Source organism: Callionymus lyra, chromosome 16 (assembly GCF_982586985.1).
Source record: "Callionymus lyra chromosome 16, fCalLyr1.hap1.1, whole genome shotgun sequence".
Classification (NCBI taxonomy): Eukaryota; Metazoa; Chordata; class Actinopteri; order Syngnathiformes; family Callionymidae; genus Callionymus; species Callionymus lyra.
The window spans coordinates 7,030,931-7,050,798 of NC_141833.1; the positions used below are offsets into that span (position 1 = coordinate 7,030,931).

The 19,868-nt window shown below is 34.6% G+C and overlaps 1 protein-coding gene across 2 annotated transcripts in view; it reads right to left on the reverse strand.

Annotated features, from left to right (window-relative positions):
* Positions 1-37: 37 nt before the first annotated feature.
* Positions 38-19,868, reverse strand: part of dnm3b (dynamin 3b) — a 28,709-nt gene continuing 8,878 nt past the window's right edge. The window contains exons 11-21 of one of the 2 annotated variants that reach the window (XM_087811779.1): positions 18,754-18,892; positions 18,599-18,685; positions 16,933-17,003; positions 16,769-16,823; positions 14,792-14,905; positions 10,932-11,041; positions 6,023-6,137; positions 4,197-4,361; positions 3,855-4,090; positions 2,347-2,520; positions 38-1,196 (exon numbers count right to left, since the gene is read on the reverse strand). In XM_087811779.1, coding sequence (XP_087667905.1) covers positions 1,190-1,196; positions 2,347-2,520; positions 3,855-4,090; positions 4,197-4,361; positions 6,023-6,137; positions 10,932-11,041; positions 14,792-14,905; positions 16,769-16,823; positions 16,933-17,003; positions 18,599-18,685; positions 18,754-18,892 — 1,273 coding nt within the window. In that variant the 3' untranslated portion in view covers positions 38-1,189. The other variant, XM_087811778.1, reaches the window with a different exon arrangement.

The following is a 19,868-nucleotide window of genomic DNA, read 5'->3' on the forward strand; positions in this document are numbered from 1 at the left end:
GAGCGCTCTAATCCACAGGTACATTAAACTTCTTGTAATCAGTACTTATATACATCAGAACACAGTTTAGGCCCATAAACACGATAACAAACCGACAGAGAAGCACTTGACAAAAAAAACCAGCCTGAGGGTCCAACACAGACGCAGACCCCCCCCCCCCCCCCCCCCCTGTGTGACTCATGGAGGAAAGAAGAGGACGCATCTCCTCGTCATGTGCATCTATTTGCGAGTTGAAACCTGAGAAAAAGGCTAAATGAGAAGATGGAACGTTTGACTTAAAGAACATTTTCTAAACTTTTTTTTTTTTTTTCTTTTTGGGTCCAGTGGCAAGTTTTTTTTCCGGGGGCCGCCTGGCTGGAGGGGTCGGCGTCTGGGTTAGAGCTTAAGACTGGAGGTGAGTGGGTGGTTGTGGGGGGGTGTTGGGGGGTCACGACTTGACCAAGAGTTACAGCACAGGTGGACACCTATGACGAATGTTTTTATTGAGTCCATTTAGAGATGCTGGAGGTGCTCCTCAGCCCTGCTAGGTGTGTATGGCTGCTACTACAACACAGGAACACTTGAAGTCACATTTTTTTTACCCACAATGTTCGTTGTTTTTTTTCATCTTTTGATTCATCTTCCACGGCGTGAAACAACGTGCAGACGGACGTCACACATGCACACGTATTTTCCTCACACACACACACACTGAAGATACGACTTGTGTTCCTATGAGAACATTGAGCAGATAATTAACACTTATGGGGGGACCTTATATGTCTATATATATATTTATTTATCCTTAAATTAATACAATACTAAATCAGACTCAGCCTACATATAGGCAAATTGCTCCCTCCCCCATATACACACACACACACACACACACACAAAACCACACACTCTACATACACACCCCATGCAATAAAAGCAGCGAATGTGCCATGCTGCGTTTTTTGGAATGAAGAGACTTTGTATTTTTCATGTGGAAGCAGCGAGTGGAGGTGACGAGGTGTGTCTGTGTGTGGGGGTCAAAGGTTACCCGGGGGGTCGGGGGGTGGGGGGAGGGGTGAATCTGCTAAGCAAACCTGGAAACACAGGCGAGCAACAAGCGCACGTATACACACACCACAAGACAAGTACCATACTGTACACAGATATATGGACACCGTCACCTGGCAGGAAACTGGTAAGTGAAGGGGGGGCTTCAGCGTCTGCACGGTGGGGGAGAGCAGGACAGCAGAGCCATGGCAGAGAGAGAAGGGGGGAGGAAGAGGAAGGGGTAGATAAAGATGAAGAGGAGGGCACAACAAACCCCGTTTTTTACATAGTTAAGGTGGGACTTGTCTTGTGGGAGATGGTGGGGGCCGTCGACTTGAGTCATGGAAAGAGACAATCAGAAAAAAACAACGTAGTTTCAACAATAAATAGGATCAACGAAATTGGATTCTGGCCACCAGATGGAGCCAAACCTCACACAGCGCTCTTAAACTTAAACTTCAAGAGGTCAAAGTGTGAATGCATCTGATAGCTAACTAATTATTTATTTTGTATTTATTTACATCTTTTATTTTAACAACACCATAACGTGTTTCATTTTTTTCTCTTTTGTGAGTTTTTAAGTAATGATCAAATATTTTTTCTCCATTTCTTTAGATTATGTTCCTTCTTTTTATTGACGGCCCCTTACATTTGAATCGCCCGCCCCCGTGTTAACTCTTTCCTATCACACACCTGCTGTTAAGATTCATGACATCAAAAGGGGAACCTATTCTGAATGTTCAAAAAGAAGGCACTACTACGTGGAATGGAGTTGCCATATTTTTTAAGGATTTTAGGGGTCAAGTGTTTTTTAGAGGCTTCAAACTCAAATAAATCCATATTCTTATTTCCAAAATAAACGGTTAATCAGACCTCGAGAACAAATACGTGTTTATAAACAACGTATTCATTCATCTAAAGCATTTCACAACATAATCACAAGCTAAATTATAAATTATACTTATAAATGATGGTCTGAAATGGAATAAATATTAAATAAATATTATGATTGTTGACTAAAAACCCTCTTTTCTAGTCCAACAATTCTTAAAAAAACAACAATCTACTCCGAGTGTTTCCCAATGAACCAATTTGTATGGTAAATACTTTAGTGAATGACGGTGGTGATTGGGTGGCTGGGCGGCAAAGCATCACCACAGCTGTTCAGGTTTAGCTCAAAATCCCCAGACATTTGAAGGGTTTTACGAACAACCTCCGGACAGGCCGGACAAACCCCAAGAAGAGGATATGTCGGGGTAAAGTATCTTCCTCTTCAGGATCAGGGAGAGATTTAAAAAAGACTCATGATCAACTCTTACATACCTGGGAATACTTGGAGGAGCCCTGTTGGGGCGGCTTGGTGCTTGTGGGCTGTCGGCGCTGTTATTGAAGGGTCCTAAGGGTCCAGGACGGTTGGGTGGTGGAGGGGCGCCTCGGGGTGATGGCCGTTGTCCGGCCGACATCCTCCTCGGGGCAGTGGGGCTCGGCGGTGGAGACCTGAGGAATGAACGGATCATTTCCTCCATCTAAGACTCATTTTCTTTAAGTCTATGGTCTTAGGGTCACATACTGAGTTTAGCTAAAACTTCATTCAGGGAAAATGTAACCATTGAACGTGAAACATTGAATAAATATTAAACCTTTTTATTATTTCTTTTTCACTGAGAACTGAACAACTTATAAGTAAGATGTTTACGTTCAATGACTAAATTCTTCCTTGAATATTTTTGCCATTATAATAACTGTTGTTTATTACTTTTTGTGTGTAAATTGAATGTCAATAATTTTATTGAAAAATAAATAAAATAAAATACATATAAAATATTTGTTAAAACTACATGTTTCATTTTTTTGGATTAAATGAAGAAATACAATTAAAAATGTGTTGTGTCTTTCACTTTTATTAATTTTTGTGCTTTTACATTACATTTCATCTTTTATTCCATTAAATAAAAATGATATCAATTCTTCTAAATATTTGAATATTATTATATATATTATTCCAACATGTATGTATTCCACCTCACTGCCTTCTTACATGATATAGTTTTTATATTTAATTTGCTGAGATTTAATTAACCTTTTTTTTTTTTTTTTTTACTATTTAAAGCATTTCTAATGTATATCTTCCATTATATTAGTTTTTTTTTTTTGTTTTTCTTTTACAGTAAATGTTATCTGAGACATTCAAGTTTTAGTATTTATTCTTTAATTCTTCTTTTTTACTTTTTTTTTATATTAAATTAACTGTGATTAATGTATTATTATTCATGTGTTTTCTTGTTCTAGTCTTCTTCAAATAAAATGTTATCTAAGACATTTAATTATTAAAAACAATTCTTTTTTTTTTGTTTATCTATAAAAAAAATGTTTAATTCTTCTTATTTTTAATTTTTTTTGTAATATAATTTGTCAACAAAAGTATTTATATTTTAATAATGTACAATTATCGTAATATTTTAACATGTATATAAGTATATTTTACATTACATAAATATTTGTTCTACCTATTTACATCTGCAAACATTTTTTTAAAAATTTATATATAAATTCTACCCATGATTGACTTCGTTTTTTTTTATATAATTCTCCGGAAAAAGTCTTCATTTGTTGGGATTAAACATATATTTTTTAAGTATATTTTCCATCATATTAATGTTTTTTTCTTATTCTTTGTTACTGCAAATAAAAAACATCTAAGAAAGAAAAGCACCTGCTGTAAAGTCTCATCAAATGTGGCCCCAACACATCATTCTTCAGCAACACAACCGGAAGTTCCTGAACGTCTCACAGCATTGAACGCAACAGCAGCTCAGATCCATCCAGTTTACCTGCGGCCTCCAGTGGTCCCTCCCACCCAGGAGTTGTCGACAGGTGGTGGCAGTGGTACGGTGATGGTGGAGGTGGAGATGTCCCCGATAATGGCCAGCGCCTCCTTCAGGGCCTGATGGGTCCTGAGCACCTCGTCCCTCCTCGTGGCCTGCTCCTGCGACTCGTCCATCAGTGCGTTCTGGTCTCCTGCCGAGTACAGCTGCGCCAACAGCTCGGCGTTGATGAACTCCTTCACCTAGTGCCAAAGGAAGGAAGTGCACAGCGTGTCACCCTGGGCGGTTGAGATTCTGATTGATCTTTTTTTTATGATTCGTGAAAAGAAAGAAAAAAAAAACGCTCACATTTTGGATCATGAGGTGCATGATGGTCTTGGGCATCAGGTCTCGGATGCATTTGTTGACAATGGCCATGTAGGAGTCCACCAGGTTCCTGATGGTTTCCACCTTACGCTCCAGCTGAGGGTCCATGGAGAAGTTGTCTGTGGTGGTGGTGGTCTCACTCTCAACCTGTCGGGCAGAAAGAAATGATTGTTTTTTATATATATTTTGTTTATTGTCATTATTCATTTATTTATGTGTGATCCGTAATTGTATAATTTGTCATTTATAAATTTAGTTTGAATTTTTTTTTCTAAATCACACGATTTAAACATTTAATTTTATATTCCTGTACATAAAAAAAATACAAATACAATGTAGTATTTTCGTATTAGAGTTTTTTCTCTGAGAGAGGTGGTTTAAAAATAACATGGAAAAACAGGGAACTTTTTTTTTTTATTATTTGATAATATGTTTGTTGTCCTGTTTTGTTTGTCTCTTTGTGTTTATATGATAATATATATTAACAAACTACCTTTTTTATAAAAAGTGTTCCCCATTTATTTTTAAATTTAAAGCATTTTTTGCATACTTTAGGAAAGGCTTATGGACTTAATCTACAGATAAAATGAATACCAGAAACGGTTTTTAATTTCAATTGTATAAAAAAAAGAAAGACAAATACAATAGAATATTTGAAAAATAACTTTTGGCCTTAAATAAAATATTTTTTGTTTTTCTCACGCTTATATTGACCCATTTAATACTCAATATTTATCTTTTCATGGTAAAAAAAAATTCAAGTAAGTCTAGCCATTCACAGAAAGCAAGACGCAATATTAACCAATCAGAAGCAACAAAAGGCGGGTCCATCTTTCATTACAGCTTCACTACTAATCAAACAATGACAACAACGCGTGATCCAGTCATCGTTACTTAAAATTTTAATAAAAATACAGCGCTGACATCATAATTCTGTCAAGCTAACTATTGATCGGGATTCTTCACTCATGAGTCAAATTTAAATCTGGAGAGTTCTCGCTAAACTTTTCAGTAAATTCCCCTCAGTAGGAGGAAATAAACGTTTAGAAGTTAAGAGCATTGAATCAGCTGCATCTTCCTTGTAATCCTTTAATATCACGGTTATACTCTATACTGTTTGAATCCACGTTTTTTAATCCCTTTTTTAAATGATTTATCAGTTCATTTATTTAACCTATAAGAAGAGAAGATACAAATTGTAATAGTGAAAAATTTAACAACTCCACATTTTGTTTAATGCGAGGAATTAACCCCTAAATAAACAAGGGATGAGAGAAAACATTTTACAAAAATGTTTGTCTATTGACTTTAACCTTTTGTATCATTCAAAGTTTTTCTTTTAATGCTGCATCAGCACTAAATGTGATCCTAAACACAACAAATGTATGTGTTGGTCGTTTACACCATTATTTATTTTCACTACAGTGAACTGTATGTTCACTAATGAACTAATGCATCAAACCATTGTTTGGTTACATTACGAAGAAGTATGTGAGAGAGAAAGTTCATCTGTGTTTGCATATTTTGAGTCATATAAGAAAAAAAAAAGACGTTTTGTTTGGTGCAACAACAGTAAACGCCCCGATTCCGTCTCGCTCACAGATAAAGTGGTCTTGGCTCGACTCCACCATTTAGATCGAGCACAAGATAAACAAACGGCGTCGAACACATATATACGACGCACACGGTGACGCACAAGAGTCTTCACGAAACCGTGAGTCACAGATTGAGTTACTCCAGATTATCAACAATAAACAACGTCGCGACATGAAAGCGAAGGCGGGCCGATGATTAATGCATGTGCTGACCGTGGCGGTTTTCTCAGGATAGACCCCGGCTCGTAGCAGAGAAGACTTCCAGCTGTCGACGTCGTCCTGTGAGTCGCAGGCCAACTCCAGGGTGCGATTATCCTTGTACACATTCCTGCACATCAAACATGGACGATAAGGACGTTAAAACTGACGGAAATATCGTCTCTTACTTTCTGCACCCGCTAGTTTATACATTTTATTAATAACTTTTAGACCCTGAAGTACCTCAATATTTAATAAATAAATGCATTTTCAATTCTTAACAATAGTTTCACACCAGAATCCTCGCATTCATTACATTGTAAAATCAATTTATGTGGTTTATCATTTTCTTATTTAATATTAACCTTTTTATTATTAATTACTGTTTCAACTATATAAAATATTAGTTTGGGTTTTCTTTTTTCTTTGCGTGTAAATATTGATAATTGAGGAAATTGGTAAAAAATTGTGTTTCTACTCAAGTCAAAAATAAATAGAATGTATAAAAAAATGTATTGTTTTATGACTTAAATGGAGTAATTTCAGTCTTTTTAATGAAATATACATAACGTTATTAAACACTGTTAGACCCTGAAGTATCTTGATATATAATAAATACATGCATTTACAACATTATTCATTTCTTAACAATAGTTTTAAGTCAGTCACCTCACATTCATTACATTGTAAAATCAATGTATGTGGTTTATAATTTTCTTATTTAATATTTACCTTTATATTATTAATAACTGTTTTAACTATATAAAATATTAGTTTGGTTTTTCTTTTTTTTTCTATCATGTCACGTGTAAATATTGATAATTGAGGAAATTGGTAAAATTGTGTTGCAACTCAATTAAAAAATAAATAGAATGTATACAAAATGTATTGTTTTATGACTTAAATGGAGTAATTTCAGTCTTTTAATGAAATATACATAACAAAATAGGGGTACTGATATACTGGAATATTTTAATTGTACAGCATTGATTTTATTTTCAATTCTTTTTTTCAATTCTGATTTTAAATCATATTTTATTCATTCATTTTTCATTTATCTTCTACCGCTTTATCCCTATGGTGGTCGCCGGGAGACCGGAGCCTATCCCAGATTCATAGGGCGAGAGGCAGGGGACAGCCTGGACAGGACCCCAGTCTGTCGCAGGGCACACACAAAGACAGACAACCATTCACAAACACACTCTCATACCTATGGACAATTTCCCAATTTTCAATTTGAAAGTTCTCAATCAACCTCTGTATGTTTTCGGACTGTGGGAGGAAACCGGAGTGCCCGGAGTAAACCCACGAAACATGGAGAGAACATACAAACTCCACACAGAAAAGTCACAAGTTGGCTTGGCCTGGAAGCGAACCAGCAACCATCTTGCTGTGAGGCGACCGCGGCTAACCACTGTGTCACCTATCATCTTTTATTGTTTACCATATTTAATTTTTTAATTTACCATATTATTTTTTTTAAATTTCCAATTAACATGCAAATAATTCTAAGCGATCCTGGCGATGACTGGGGACGAGAGGATACAGTCGACACTTTTAAAGCTGATGTTTGGACATATTTTGGTTTCAAGTACTTGGACATAACTACAAATACAAGTAGTATAGTAAATAGTATAGCTATATATCGTATCGTTAATCCTGTATTGTGATACGTATTGTATTGCCAGTTTCTTGCCAATACACATCCCTTTAAACCCTTGTGTTTTCCCTGGGTCAAGGTGACCCGTAGGCCCTGAAGGGTTAGGAAAAATATGTACTCAAAGATGCACAAATCCATCCATTCATTGTATCTATCTATTGTATCCATGTATCCATCTATCTATTGTATCTATGTATGTATATATCTATTGTATCTACCTTATTTATTCTATCTATCGTATCTATTCTATCTTTCGTATCTATTCTATCTATCGTATCTATCGTATCTATCTATGGTATCTATCAATGGTATCTATGGTATCTATCAATGGTATCTATGGTATCTATCAATGGTATCTATTAATGGTATCTATGGTATCTATCAATGGTATCTATGGTATCTATCAATGGTATCTATGGTATCTATCAATGGTATCTATGGTATCTATCAATGGTATCAATGGTATCTATCAATGGTATCTATGGTGTCTATCAATGGTATCAATGGTATCTATGGTATCTATCAATGGTATCTATCAATGGTATCTATGGTATCTATCAATGGTATCTATGGTATCTATCAATGGTATCTATGGTATCTATCAATGGTATCTATCAATGGTATCTATTGTATCTATCAATGGTATCTATGGTATCTATCAATGGTATCTATGGTGTCTATCAATGGTATCTATGGTATCTATCAATGGTATCTATGGTATCTATCAATGGTATCTATCAATGGTATCTATGGTATCTATCAATGGTATCTATGGTATCTATCAATGGTATCTATCAATGGTATCTATGGTATCTATCAATGGTATCTATGGTATCTATCAATGGTATCTATGGTATCTATCAATGGTATCTATGGTGTCTATCAATGGTATCTATGGTATCTATCAATGGTATCTATGGTATCTATCAATGGTATCTATCAATGGTATCTATGGTATCTATCAATGGTATCTATGGTATCTATCAATGGTATCTATCAATGGTATCTATGGTATATATCAATGGTATCTATCAGAGGTATCTATGGTATCTATCAATGGTATCTATCAATGGTATCTATGGTATCTATCAATGGTATCTATCAATGGTATCTATGGTATCTATCAATGGTATCTATCAATGGTATCTATGGTATCTATCAATGGTATATATGGTATATATCAATGGTATCTATGGTATCTATCAATGGTATCTATCAATGGTATATATGGTATTTATCAATGGTATCTTTGGTATCTATCAATGGTATCTATGGCAGTGGTTCTTAACCTTGTTAGAGGTACCGAACCCCACCAGTTTCATATGCGCATTCACCGAACCCCTCTTTAGTGAAAAATAAAATATATATTTTTTTTAAATTCAAGACATGGATATGTATATGATATGTTTCTGTATTCCTCGTCTAAAGTGTTCCTGTTCTGTAGTTTTGCCGGTGCAAGACTAGAGTTGCTCAACTTGGCGTTGCAAATCATGCAGATAGTACGCTCACTCCCATCACATTCCGTGATACATGTGAATCCATGTTGTACATATTCGTCCGACCACTTTCTTTTTCCCGACATAGTTAGTATGGATTACAATATTAACAAAGAAATCACACCACGTACTACCACGACAGTTGCACGTTGACTACTGAGCACACTAAATTCACCGCAGCACGGATTGGCCAAACAGTGTAGCATGATCATCTGCAGCCAGGGATGGCCAAGCGCGGTGTGTCATCATGAATTTATACGATAATTCGGGTGTGTCCAAATCTCCACGGCGGAGGCTCTGTCGAACCCCTGAGACCGACTCACCGAACCCCTAGGGTTCGATCGAACCCAGGTTAAGAACCACTGATCTATGGTATCTATCTATGGTATCTATGGTATCTATCTATGGTATCTATCTATCTTATCTATTGTATCTATCTATCTTATCTATTGTATCTATCTATCTATTGTATCTATCGTATCTACTGTATCTATCTATCTATCTATTGTATCAATCTATTGCATCAATCTATCGTATCTACTTTATCAATCTATCATATATACTGTATCTACTGTATCTATCGTATCTACTGCATCTATCTATCTATCAATCTATTGTATCAATCTATCGTATCTACTTTATCAATCTATCGTATATACTGTATCTACTGTATCTATCGTATCTACTGTATCTACTGTATTTATCGTATCTACTGTATCTATCTATCTATCTATCTATCTATCTATCTATTGTATCAATCTATTGCATCAATTTTTATCAATCTATCGTATATGCTGTATCTACTGTATGTATCTTATCTATTGTATCTATCTATTGTAACTATCTATCTATCTATCTATCTATCTATCTATCTATCTATCTATCAATCGTATCTATTGTATCTATTGTATCTATCTATAGTATCTACTGTTTCAATCTATCGTATCTACTGTATCAATCTATCGTATATACTGTATCTATTGTATCTATTGTATCTATCTATCTATCCATCGTATCCACTGTATCTATTGTATGTACTGTATCTATACATCCATCCATCCATCCATTGTATCTATCCATCCATTGTATCTATCTATCTATCTATCTATCTATCTATCTATCTATCTATCTATCTATCTATCTATCTATCTATCTATCTATCTATCTATCTATCAATCTTATCTATTGTATCTATCTATCTATCTATCTATCTATCTATCTATCTATCTATCTATCTATCTATCTATCTATCTATCTATCTATCTATCTATCTATCTATCTATCTATCTATCTATCTATCTATCTATCTATCTAGTTTGGATAACCTTTCAAAACACTTGTGATATATGATTTGGGCCCCTAGAAAACTTAACTGAGCACCATTGAGTTCAATTATTAAGAGAACGTTTTTTCCATCACCATCTGGTCCTCTACTGCAACCCATTAAAGTTCAGTTATCTGCCGTTCATTTAGTGTTGATCTTCTGCAATAGTAAAAGTGCGTCTGCAGGAGTTTCATTCGTCGCTCCTTTTCCATCTCCAGCGAGTGAGACGTGATTTTATTCACAGGAATGTGCTGCAGCGAGAGAACAGACTGATCGAAAACGGTGTCCAATTACATTCAAATAAAGTCAAACCACATCTCCACAACCCTGCGTCCATGCACACACACAAATGGAGGCTTAATCCGAAGCACATTTCCATCCAGAAACAGCAGGATCTCCCTGCAACATGAGCCCATGAATTACGGACATATTCCGGCAGCTGACCTTGACTCGGTGTTGAAAATGCAGAATATGTGCTTGCTGGACATGAAACTCTTCTCCACGTCTCGGACCTTGAGGTTGTCCAGAGGGAGCATGTACTTCTTCTCCTTCTCCTGTTGGGCGGAAAAAGAAAAAGAAAAAAAAAAACATATTTCAGTCAATGCATGAGGGTGACAAAACTCTGAAGGGGTGACAGGAGGGAATGAGAGTGGGAGGTAAGCGGGGGGGGGGGGAGAAAAGAAAGAGGGAAGGGGGAACACATGTGGAAGTCATTACTGTGTGGGTCAAGACACAGTCGTTCTTCACGGTGAGTTTTGCCAGGAGAGCTGGAATCTTAAGGCTGGTAATGACTGGTAGTCCCGGGATAAACTGGAGCGCTGGAGGTCCCCCCCCCACCACGGAAGAAAAAAAAAGAAGCACCAATCTAATCCTACTTTTTCTTAATTAATCGTCTTGTCTTTTATCCCCCCCCCCTCCACCCCTCACCTCACCTCACACCCCTGCCTATATTTTCTCAATATTTTTTCTTTCCATTCCAGAGAGGCCCACTTCCTGCCTTCTGAGTTTTTTCTTTTTCTTTTTTTTGACGATGGAGGGAGAGAGAGTGAGAGAGATTAAATGACAGCCTGGCGTTAAAACTCAACATCTGGTAGTGCTTAGAGAACCAGAGGAGGAGGGAGAAGCTAAACAGACCCGGGCGGAGAAGAAGAAGGGAGGAGAGGAGGCCGAGAAGGAGGTCGTTTTTTTTTTTTTTTTTGCGAAATATTTTTGCAAGGAAAAAAAAAAAAACCCTCGTGATTGTTAAAGTTTGTCGGTGGATGGTTACAGGTAGGATTTAAAAAAAAAGGGGGATGAAGAGAATAAAAAAAAACTTCTGGCCCCTGCAATGTTGTATTCCCCAAGGGGTCACGGCGGCCCTTATATGGTCACGCGGGTCCCCTCCCTCTTCCTCTTGCCTCGTCTGGCTTTCTTACTCACCCCTCTCTCTCTCTCCCCCCCCCACACACCCTCCACCTCCATCGTTCTCTTTCCCTCTTTTTTGTGATCTCCCCTCCCTGAACGTGCAGCCAGTCTGTCCCAGTCCAGTCGTCTGAGCGAATATGCCACGTCAAGGCTGGATACTCTCCACGGATCGGCCATTTCCACCGGAGGAGAAGACGAGGACCGGGGAGGTCGGCGACCGAAAAGGCGACATCATGGATGGGACCCGTTTTTTTTTTAGTTTTTATTGGGGGGGTTGGGTGGTAAGAGGGGTGGTGGGGGGGGCAAAGGCCTGGACTCTCCCGGGTTCCGTCCACCCAGTGTTCAGACTACCTGTTCATTGTCATACTGGTGTACAGTAGTCTGCACATTGGTTAGACTGGACTCGGATCTTCGTCTCTACGTCGGAATTCTTCTTCTTCTGTAAACGAGTGAACTTTAAAAACTCCTCCTATTTTTTTTTTAAAGAAACTTACTTAATAAACGTTTATCTGTGATTGTTTTTTCCAATAACTGCAGTTTGTTTTAAAAAGTCGGATGAAAATTGTGGCGGGAAATATCGTAAAATTGACAGCGTTTGAAGCGGAGCTAGCTTAGCGCTAATGATGGAGTTGTGGTCCGCTAGCGAGAGGGGTTCGGGGGGGGGGGGGGGGGGTCCAACATACTGATCAATAAGTTTGATCGATCAACACCTATAGCAGAGGTGAGGTCAGCGGGGGGTGGTCTACGAAATCGAGGTTAGCTCAACATCAATGCTATTCAAATGAGCGTCCGGAAAAAAAAAAAGGAAAAGCGGGAGGAATATGGATATTTAATCAAATATTTTTTCGCTTCGGAAAAACCACAAAAAGCTGATTTTCTTGCCAAGAATGCGAGCGGCTCTAAAGTAGCTGCCAGCCAACCACACTGAGCGAGGGGGGGAGGAGTGAGCGCGGAAAAAGTTCACCGGGTGTATATGGCAGGGATATACATCAGACTTCTTTTTGTTGATGAATGTATGTGTTGATTTGTGAGGCGGCAGCATCTCCACGACACAGTTGCAGTGTGTCTGCCTATCTACACTTGCTGTGCAGACAATCCTCTAAAACTGTACAGCAGGCACAGACAGGCAGATAAGCATCAGCTGCTAAGTCAGCAGCAGAAGCAGACAAAGTCAGAAATTTGCATCAATTCAAGTGTGACGTGAAATATTCAATAAATCTGTAATGTTTCCAAAAAAAGTGTATTTTCTTTTTTCTTAACATATCATGTTGCTCGCCTCTATTTTTGGTTTTATTTAAATTCTAAGGACCTATTTTTAACTCATGCAAGTTGAGCCTGTTGAATTAAATTCATGAATTTATTTTTTTACATGTTATATTTTAAAGACAAATCGACGTGACTGCATTTTGCATTTTCACCAGAATAATTTAAACAGTTATTGTGTGCAATAAAATAGTATTATATTGAGTTGTAAATTATTGTATTGTCATGATCACTCATGTCCTTCAGACATATTAAATAATAAAAAATAATATAATAAAGAATAACACAATATTCTACAATATAACATTACAATATACTATAAATATTAATATAATATGATGCAAGACAACATGTTATAATATAATATAATATAATATAATATAATATAATATAATATAATATAATATAATATAATATAATATAATATAATATAATTATAATTTAATATAATATAATATAATATAATATAATATAATATAATATATGATAATATAATATGATGCAATACAACACCTTATAATATAATATAATATTATATAATACGATATGATACAATATAACACAACACAATACAACTTAATGTAATGTAATATGATATGATATGATATGATATGATATGATATGATATAATATAATATAATATAATATAATATAATATAATATAATATGATATAATATAATATAATATAATATGATATAATATGATATGATATGATATGATATGATATGATATGATATGATATGATATGATATGATATGATATAATATAATATAATATAATATTATATTATATAATATGATACAATATAATATAATATAATATAATATAACATAACATAACACAACACAACATTATTTAGTATAACATAATTGAATATAATACAATATAACACAGCACAAAATAATATCAAATAATATAATACAATATAAGACAACACAACACAACATACATCAAATATCAAAATACATGTTGGACTTGCAAGAGTTTGTTAATTTTTAATTTTATATTTATTGTTCTCTGAATAATGTTTTTATCACACTCATTTTCATTTGATTATGCAATATTATTTTATATACAGTATATACTGTATATTTCATTGTGAAGAAACAACTTAGATAATATATTTAAAAATACTTTTAATTATGGATCTTTTTATTTAGCTTACAGTATTTAACAAAAACTTTGATCAAAGTAGATGAAAATAAATAATTAATAAGATTGATATACATCACTTTAGTACTTACAGTTTAACTATAATATCTTTATATATGGATATCTTAATAATATGTTACATGAATTGCTGAAGTGCAATATATTTGTATATAACGTCAATAATATCATTATTTAATATTTTAATATTTGACTTGATGACTCAAATATCTGTCACAATGCATATGATTTTTTAATCAAATTATTATTATTTTACAATAATAATTGTATTTATTTCTCTCTCTATATATATATATTTTTTTTTTTCAATGTATGGTTTGGAAATATTTGGAGAAAACTGCATAAAAAAAAAGTTTCAGCGCTTTTACAAAAGTCTTAACAAAGACCAATAATCCCATTATTTCTCAAAGCCATTCCTCAAAAAAAAGTAAACTTTTAAATCTGTAAACTATTTCCCGTTTCTCACCTCGTCGTCCTTGAACCACGACAGGCTCTCGGCCGTCAGCACGAACCAGTACTCTTTGGCTCCGCCCTTCATGATGCTGATGTTGTTGATGGTCAGCCAGCCCTTGCGGATGACCTGGAGGGAGGACGACAAGAAAGGTCAGACGAGACAACAAAACAACAAAAGTAGAAACAAGAGGAGAAATGAGTGTGTGTTCGAACCAACAGCACACAGATGCTTGATGTCCATGCATGAGAGGTGTGCGTTTGTGACTCGTGTGTCATCGGATGCTTGTTAGCTCGTGACCTTTTTTGTTAAAAAGTGCTTCGACTACACAACCCAGTGTGTGTGTTAGGTGTGTTATTAACCGCAGTGATTATTGTGTTAGATCAGACTCTTCAAGGAGGTTATCCCAACAAACACAAGCCATTCTGAAGGAGGCAACAATCACTTGAATCCACATTTTGTCTTTTGTGACGCAGCATTTTCGTGAAGCTGGCACCCCCCCCTTGCAGTCTGTGGGTTTTTTGGCGGGTGTTAGAGAAACTTTTTAAAAAAAGGGGGAAGCTCTTACAATCAGGCCTGATGCTGGGGGAGAAGAGGCCTGCAACAGGAAGGGAGGAGGAAACTTTATAGTGAGAAGAAGTGGCCAATTTTGATTTGAGCGCCACCCTCAACGATGATGTCACTGCAAAGTCGTGGTGTAGGAGAGCACCACGCGGTGGCGGAAGAGTGTTACTGCAGGCACAAATGACACCAGAAAAAAAAGGACCCCCCGCGATGAGCGATACTCACCGACACAAACACCCAAAAGAGCTGGGGTTCTCACTAAGGGATGGGGGATGAAATGCAACCTTGACGACAAAGGAAGGGGTTGAAATAAAAAAGGGACAAATCTCAACAACAACAACACTGGTGATGATGAAGAACTGTCACTGTGATTAAATCATAAAACTGAGACAAAAGTACAACAATTGTTGCTCATGCGTTGAAAATATATTGAACTTAAAGTTGTTCTCGGATGTTTTTCTTAACAGACTGTTTATTTATGGAAGTATATACGTGCTATCGGAAAATTCAACGATTGAAAGTAACATTTTAAATGTTGAAACTATTCATTTTTATTAGTATTTTTTCAAAGCGATTGATTTTTTTTTTTCAATGATTGAATTAAATTAATTTCTATATAGAAAATGCCGCTTTTACAAATTATTTAACTAAACAATTCGAACATTTTAAAATATATATAAATAAATAAAAAATCGAACATGTTTAAATGTAATATATAAATAAAACATGAATACATTTAAAAATATATATATATTTTTTAATTCATTCAAAATATCCAATACAAACAAAACACATTTTACATTTTTTTTATTCAATTTTCTTTAAAAGAAAATTACTGAAACAAATTATTTAATAAAAGAAAAAGGAAAACTGTCAATGTAGAATTATTGATTTAAATCATTCATTTTAACAAATGGTTGAATTTTAAATGTTGAATCTTATTACTGTTGTTTTACGTACTGAATTTTGTTTTTTGTATAATTGAATTAAATAAATTGTGCAATGACAGGTGTGTTTTTTAAATGTAATTTATTTTTATTTTATTGATTAATTCATTATTATTGTCATATGTTAATCATCATTAACAAAATATGTTTAACACATAGAGTTTGATGATCTAATTCCAATAATTCAAAAATATTTTTTCTAAATTCAATATTTTTTTATTCAAAGCCCTTTTAATTCAATATAAAACTATGGTATATTAGAGCCGCCAGAGAACAGCAAAAGAATACTGAGCTCCTTGAATTAAATTATTCCAGAAAAGGATTCAAGGCTTAAAAACATGTGGAAAGTTTCAACATTTGAAATGTTAAAATCAGCCATTCAATCTTCTGCTGGCACGGACATACTTTTTTCACTGATGTGCAACATGTGTGTGTCTGAGTGCGTTTGTTCATCTGCCAAAGTAACAAAACAAATCCTCACCTGGTTCGTAGCGGAACTCTGGCTCTTGTTAGCCTGGCTGCTCCTCTGCTGGGCACTGCCGCGGGGAAACACAAGACATCGGTTAAAAAAACAGAGAGACATGAAAGCAAACGTGCAACGATCCCAGATTTTTAGCTGCAGGTTTGTTTTAGTGAAGCGTTTACTTTGCAAAGCCAATGAAGTCTTCGTGGTTGGTGTTGATGTAGGACAACTGGATGTCGATGAGCAGCAAAACCTGTTCAAGAAAGGAAACGTTGGTCCAGAAATATATGTTTTCTAGCTTCATTGATGTTGACACAAGTTATAAAAGTCATAAACTCTGGGTTGAACTTGTGTGATAAAGTTTATTAAGTTAACTTCATGTAGTAAGAATATCAGATTATATTAATCTATCAAGTTCATTTTATTTCACTGTATCTCCACACGCTGCAAAGTAAGAAACGCTAATTTTTTTAATAATTTTCACAAATAAATGGTGCATATTTTCACACAAAAATGAATCCATAGACTGCAACATTATTTTTATCTGTATCCCATTGTCTGCAATTTGAACTTGTTTTCTAGTTTAATTCTAATTTTTAGTAAATAATAAACAGGGAGGAAAATACAAAAATGTAAAAGAAATATTGAATGAATAGTTAAATAACGAAAATATGTCTCAATAAAGTTATATTTAATATAATTTACAAGAGCTTTCTTCTCTTTTCTTTTTTAACTATTTCTAATTGAATCCACCTTACAATCATTTAATTTGTAAATAATAAATAAAAACCAATAAGGAGAAAACTGCAAAAATGTAGTTTTTCAATACGTTTATAAAAGTCATAAGCAGCACTTAAAACAACCCCTAAAATATATATGTATATGTATATAAATATGAGGAGTTTGATAAAAAAAAAACATTTTTTAAATAAGATAATGAAAAAAACTACCCAAATAATTTTCATTAAAGTTACATTTAACAAGATTTCAAAGAATGTTCTTAAAATATTTAAACCATATTTCTCTTTTCCCTTTTTAAAATTTAATTTACCTTTTAACAAATGATGTGTAAATAATAAATAGAATAATCTAAATCATTAAATCATAAAAACATGATCCAAATATTTTTCAATAAATTTGTATTTAACTACATTTATGAGAATGTTTTTAGTATTGTAAGAATATCAACCTCAATATCTTACTTTAAATTTCACCTTTTTATAATTGAATTTACCTTTAAATTAATAATGTCTTAACAATAATAAATGCTAAGAAAACTGCAAACATTTCACAACTTCATTTTCTAGTTGTTGTATTCCATTGTTTCTATCAAGTAACTGATTAATAAAATAATTAAATCATAAAAATACGACCAAAATATTTGTCAATAAAGTTATATTCAACTTTTTTTTCTTCTAACATTTTCCTTTTAATGAATCATGTGTAAGTAACAAAGGTGGTGACTGATTAAAAAGAATGAAATAATGAAAAGAAAATAAACTATTTGTGACTTGAAACAAAAGAAACTTAACTTTACTCATATAAGCCATATAATGATCACTCAACGCTACACAGTAATCGTAGATTTTTATCCATTTCTTGTGTAATTATTTTAGTGCAGTCCTCCATTTTGTATCTCACCTCCTCTCCTGTTGCCTAGCAACATAAAACAAATTACATCATAAAACACTTCTGTCCTGCTGGTGAACTTTGTCCTGTTGTCTTTGGTCTCAAAGCATTTGCAGCATCTTCAGCATTAGTCAGGATTAAACTGGTCTCATACGAAGTGTTGGCTTCACAGTAAAAAGCAAGAATGTTTTGACCCAGTATCAGCTGAACATGCATCACCTGGTTCTTGGCTCGACTCTCTCTGTCTCTGATGTGAGTCGTCACGATTCTTTCCGTCTCTTCGCGGAGCCTCGGGTAGCAGTCCAGCTGAAAACACAGCAGTTTTGTCCTCCTCAATCCGCCTGGCAGCTTCAGGACCGCGGTCCTGGATGTACCTTGTTGGAGCACTGGCGGACAGTGTTGATGAGCTCCTGGATGACCATGTCCACGGCCTTGATGCACGGCTCCTTGATCTTCACCACCTGCTTCTTCACGATGGCCTCGAACGCCATGTCTGGAGTGAACAACCCCGTCCTGAAGACCATTTAAACAAAGTTATTTTCACAAGAACAGTGACTTAAAACAACAAGTAGCAACGTAGGAAATAGTAAGTAAGTAAGTAAGTAATATATATTTATATAGCGCTTTTCGAGACCAGGGTCACAAAGCGCTTAAACAATCAAAACAATACTCAAAAAAGTACATACTTTAAAGATCAAGATAAGACAACAATTTATATAATAATAAAAAATGTTTATCAATAAATAATAGACGAGGAAAAGAAAAGATGACAAAAATAGCCCCAAAATGTATTTGTATTAACCCTTGTATATTAACCATATGGGTCAAGGTGACCCGGACCACCCGACCTCCAACACTGCATATGTATGGAAGCCAGGGAGGTCGTTCACCGTGAACCAGATACAACACAAGGGATACCATAAACACATTTGTTTTTGGGCCTTTGTGTCACTTCGACCCAGAGATAACACAAGGGATACCACAAACACATTTGTTTTCACGCCTCCGGGTCACCTTGACCCTGAGATAACCCAAGGAATACCACAAACACATTTTTTATTTTATTTAAGGTTTTAATTTTTCTTCTACATTGAAAGATTTCATTTATTTTAATTTTGATACTTGAATTTAACATTTTAAAATGGATGATGTTTCTATTTTTTAACAAAAGCTCTTTAAATAAAAAACAATTTTCTAAACAAATATTTCACCAAACAAATTATTTATTTATTTATTAAATCATCATTTTATTTAAAACAATTTAGTGTCAACATTTAAAAGGTTGGTGAATTCATTATTTTATTCATTACCTTTTAAATTCAATAATAAACTGTTTTTTTATGTTAAAACATTGAATTTAGACAAAATATTTTTTGAATCATTGGAATTATAATATCAATGTCTCTATGTCTAAAAATGTGTTTAAATTGTAGTAATAAATTAAATACATACATTACAATTTTTTAATAAAAACGAATTCAACCTTTTA